Source organism: Solanum pennellii, chromosome 3 (genome assembly GCF_001406875.1).
Source record: "Solanum pennellii chromosome 3, SPENNV200".
Lineage (NCBI taxonomy): Eukaryota > Viridiplantae > Streptophyta > Magnoliopsida > Solanales > Solanaceae > Solanum > Solanum pennellii.
Genome location: NC_028639.1, coordinates 23,927,584 through 23,931,873, shown reverse-complemented (window position 1 = coordinate 23,931,873; position 4,290 = coordinate 23,927,584). Strand labels below are relative to the sequence as shown.

Sequence of the window (4,290 nt, the reverse complement as noted above, 5' to 3'; positions counted from 1 at the left end):
AAAGTAGAAGGTCTAGAGCACGTTTGTATTAGCTTGAAAAAATAGTTTTTAAGTTAAAAATAAAAAAATTAAATTGAAATACTTTTAAGTCAAAGGTTAAAAAATAGAGGGAGATCTACTTTTGATTTCTGATTTATTTAAAATTATTTTTTATCTTGTCAAATACTTTGTAACTTATTTTGAATTATTTTTTATATATTTCTCAAATATTTTAAGAAGTAAAAAAATTAACTTAAAAGTAAATTTGACCCATTTTTAAGCCAATCCAAACGAACCATTCAAGTAAAGTACAAAAACTCCTCATTCCTTTGTTTAAAAAAAAGAAGACGTATTTAGAACCAAATATAATATATGGGGAACTTGGATAGTTAAAATGCATTTCAAAATAGTAAAATATATGGGGAATTTGAGCAGAATTAAGAATGAGTATGGGTGGAAGTGGAAGTGGAAGTGGATGGTTGATGGATATATGGAAGGTTGGATGTTGAATGGAGAGAATGCAGTATCCTAAGAACTTGGACCATCGAAGGTCGTTTCTCTGGCATTACAGATGTGCAGCGCAGAGCAATGTCTAGAGCTCCAAGCATCTCATGTTGTGAAGCACTTGAAATTTTGGGATCAATAATTTGAAGTGCTCCATTTCTAATGTTTATTTTCCTTCTTACCCACTTCACCACATCACCGCATTCTGCCTTGTCTGTTCGCTGCCCTGTTATAAGCTCAAGTAGGATTACACCAAAGCTGTATGTGTCCATTTCCTCACTAGCCCTTTTCGTGTATCCACATTCTGCAATTACGTAACAATGTTCATTAATCATTATCTCAAACCATTAACTTTTATTCAAAGCATAATTCAGTACCTGGTGCCAAATAACAGCAAGCATCTGAACCCAAAGATGACTTAAATGCAGCTTCTCCAATTATCAGGTCTAGAGCAAAATCGGTCATTTTTGGTTCATAATCAGCATCAAGAAGAATATTAGTTGATTTCAGGTTTCGATGAAGTAAATGAGGGAGGTAATCTTTATGGAGATATTCGAGTCCTTGAGCTACTCCAATGGCAATGCGCAACCTAACACTCCATGGTAATTCAAAATCAGGTTTCCCAATCAGATCCCCTAGGCTTCCTCTTGCTACATATTCATATATCAATAATATCGCATTATTAGAGTAACAAAATCCAAGAATCTTTGTGATGTTCTTATGCCTCGTCTTTGCTAAAGTTTTTATCTCAGAATGAGTTCCGAAATTCATTAACTTCTTCACAGCTATCAACTCCCCACTTGGTAAATTTACGATATAAACTCTTCCAAAGGTTCCCCCATTTCCTCTAGCATTCTTATCACACATTTCCATCATCACATCATTCTCTGTAACTCTCAAAGGGTAGAAAAAAACTGATCTCCAACCATTCATTTCGGATCTTTGTTTCCTACACCGCCTTGTTATGTAAAATCCAACAGCAGCAGCAATTATGGAAGAAATTGCAACAGCTGAAATTAAGACAGATGTTAATTTTGAAAGATTAACATCTTTAGGAATTGTTTTTTCATGTGAGCAAGAACTGGAGAATCCTGGACCACAAAGGTCAGGATTTCCTTGTAAAAATGAAGCAGGAAGGCCAGAAATCAATGAAGCTGGAACTCTACCGGATAGTCTATTGAAGGAGACATTAAATAAAGCAAGCTTCAAGTTCTGAAGCTCTTGTGGAATTTGACCACTGAGATTATTGTGGGAAAGATCAAGATATGTTAAAACAGGCAGTGCACCGAGTGATTTTGGTATTTCACCAATGAAATTGTTATGAGCTAGTGATAACGAGACTATCTTTTTGCAATTCATCAATTCAGGAATCGTTCCAGAAAGATAATTATGTGACAGATTTAAAATGCTCATTACTGGTGAATCACACAAGTTTGTAGGAAGCTCACCATACAAACCATTGACAGATGCAGAAAACCTGTACAAGCTTCTAATCAACCCAAGACCATGCGGAATTTTACTAGTAAAACTATTATTATCAATCTGAACCTGCTCCAACTGAGCAGCCTTTGATATGGAATCAGGAATTTCTCCAGAGAAGTTGTTGTTTTCAGCTCTGATGAGCTTTATCCGGGGCAACGACCATAACCTTGAAGGAAAATTCCCCAAGAACAAGTTATCGTGAACTTGAAAAGTTTCAAGATTCATGCACTTGTTAATGGAGTCATTAGGTATTGAACCATTGAAGAAGTTTCTATGCAAACCAAGATGGACAAGACCTTTGGCTTCACATATACCACATGGAAATGATCCAGAAAGCTTGTTTCTTGAGACATCAAAAGAAACCAAGTTTGGTAGAGAAAAACCAACTATTGGTAAAGTAGCAGTGATATTATTGTGTGATAAATCCAAAATGACCAAACTTTTTAAACCCTGGAACAAGTTTGGTACTAATTCACCATAAAAACCAGAGCTTTGCAAGAAAAGCATCTGAAGCTTAGTAAGTTTAGCAATATCATGAGGAATGCGAGTGAGGAACAATGGATTTTGAGATAGATCAAGAATGATAAGTTGAGTTAAGTTAGAAAAAACGAGAGGAAAAGGACCTGAAAGCAAGTTGCTTCCTAAGTTGAGAATTTGAAGGTGTTTCAACGAGCCTATGCCTTGTGGGATCCTTCCTTGTAGATGGTTTCTACTGAAATCAAGAATTTTGAGCGACTGAAACAGATAAATTTGATCTGGAATAGTGCCCCAAATGAGATTATTACTGAGATTAAGACTCTGTAAAGTAGCACACTGTGAAAGATGCAGAGGTATAGGCTGATTAAAGAGGTTATTTGCAAGATTGAGATGGACAAGATTAGGAAGTTCACAGATAGAAGATGAAATTGAACCTGAAAGATTGAAACTTACGAGGTTAATAGAAGATATGGAAGAAGACGAAGATGAACAAGTGATACCACTCCAGTTACATTCACTTGTCGAGTGTTTAGACCAGCTTGAAAGAAGGTTTAAAGGGTCATTAACAGAGTCTTTAAATCTTAGAAGAATATCACCTTCATCCATAGCACAACTCAGAACAAACAATGACAATGAAAAAAACAGAGAGATGGAGGATTTGCAGATAGTCGCCATTGGAGAAGGACTAACAAGCTCAGGGTTTTTAGTGAAGGAGACAGCTAAAAAAAGCCAATACCAACAAAATGTGTATACAATACACTGTACTATCATATTCCACAAATTAAAAGAAAAAATAATGCTCCATCCATCCTAATCCTAATTTAGTGATATGTTTAGAATTTTGAAATTCAAATAAATTTATTTTTTATCATAAATATTTTATATACTTTTTTCATTTTATTTTATGTGATAATATTTGATCAGATATGGAGTTTAATAAATAAAGAAGACTTTGAAATGTTTATTAAATTGTCCTTCAAAAAAGTAAAATTATTTTTCCCTCTTCTCATAAATGTATTAGATTAGTATAGTTTAATTAAGTGAGATCAACAAGGATAAAAAATGAATTGTACCTTTAAATACTTACCCTAGAAAAAAATGTGACATTCTTTTTGGGACTGATTGGTGCCACATAAAATGGGACGAAGGGAATATCTTTTAAATATTTTGGATTGTCAATTAGTATGACTTATAATACTTTTTAACATAGTATATAAATACATAAATTTCATTTCAAGAAAATTGTACATTGCATAAGTAAATTTCCTCAAAATTAAATTATTTGACTTGCGAAAAATAAAATGTATTACATTAATTTGGACAAAGGAAGTAATATATTTTCATAAAGTTTCAAAAGTATTTATATTACTAGTTCTCGAATACGTGCAACGCACGTGTATTTTATTTCATTTTAAACTACACGAACACATAGTCAACTATGAACCTGTGTGCTCCAAACATAGTCCATGTCCATATTTCAAGTTCAAAAATGCAAAGAAATTTACAGATCAATTTATATCTGAATTTGAATTTTATTGCAACAGAAGCTTTTCATAAATAGATATTATACTAAAGAAGTAAATATGCTGCTAGCTTAGCAATAATACAAAAAATGTTGGTCAATATTTGTAGCTAAATCAATTATTTTAGAATAGATTTGCCTGAAATAGACTCTTTTTGGAGAAGAAATCTAACCAAAGAAGACAAATGAAATGATTAGACAAACCCACCTTATGATACACTTTATAGAGTATTTAACGAATGTGAAAAGATTGATTATAATAAATATCATTGAGAAGATAAAACAATATACAACCAATAATAACCAAGAATATATATATATATATA

At 32.8% G+C, this 4,290-nt stretch overlaps 1 protein-coding gene across 2 annotated transcripts; it reads right to left on the bottom strand.

Annotated features, from left to right (window-relative positions):
* Positions 1-272: 272 nt before the first annotated feature.
* On the bottom strand, positions 273-3,200 carry LOC107012870 (probably inactive leucine-rich repeat receptor-like protein kinase At5g06940). Of its 2 annotated transcripts, XM_015212830.2 has the most exons (3): positions 1,932-3,199; positions 861-1,493; positions 278-787 (listed from the first exon to the last, which is right to left on the bottom strand). In XM_015212830.2, the coding sequence occupies exons 1-3, from the start codon at positions 3,115-3,117 to the stop codon at positions 417-419; spliced, it is 2,190 nt and encodes a 729-aa protein (XP_015068316.1). In that variant the 5' UTR covers positions 3,118-3,199; the 3' UTR covers positions 278-416. The 2 variants fall into 2 exon arrangements, with proteins under 2 accessions (XP_015068315.1, XP_015068316.1); XM_015212829.2 differs by having other exon boundaries at positions 273-787; positions 861-3,200.
* Positions 3,201-4,290: the final 1,090 nt, after the last annotated feature.

Coding starts and splice junctions, on each gene's coding strand:
- LOC107012870 (XM_015212829.2), bottom strand. CDS start 3,117: ATGGCGACTATCTGCAAATCCTCCATCTCTCTGTTTTTTTCATTGTCA. Junction 788..860: donor TTGCTGTTATTTGGCACCAG/GTACTGAATTAT, acceptor ACGTAATTGCAG/AATGTGGATACACGAAAAGG.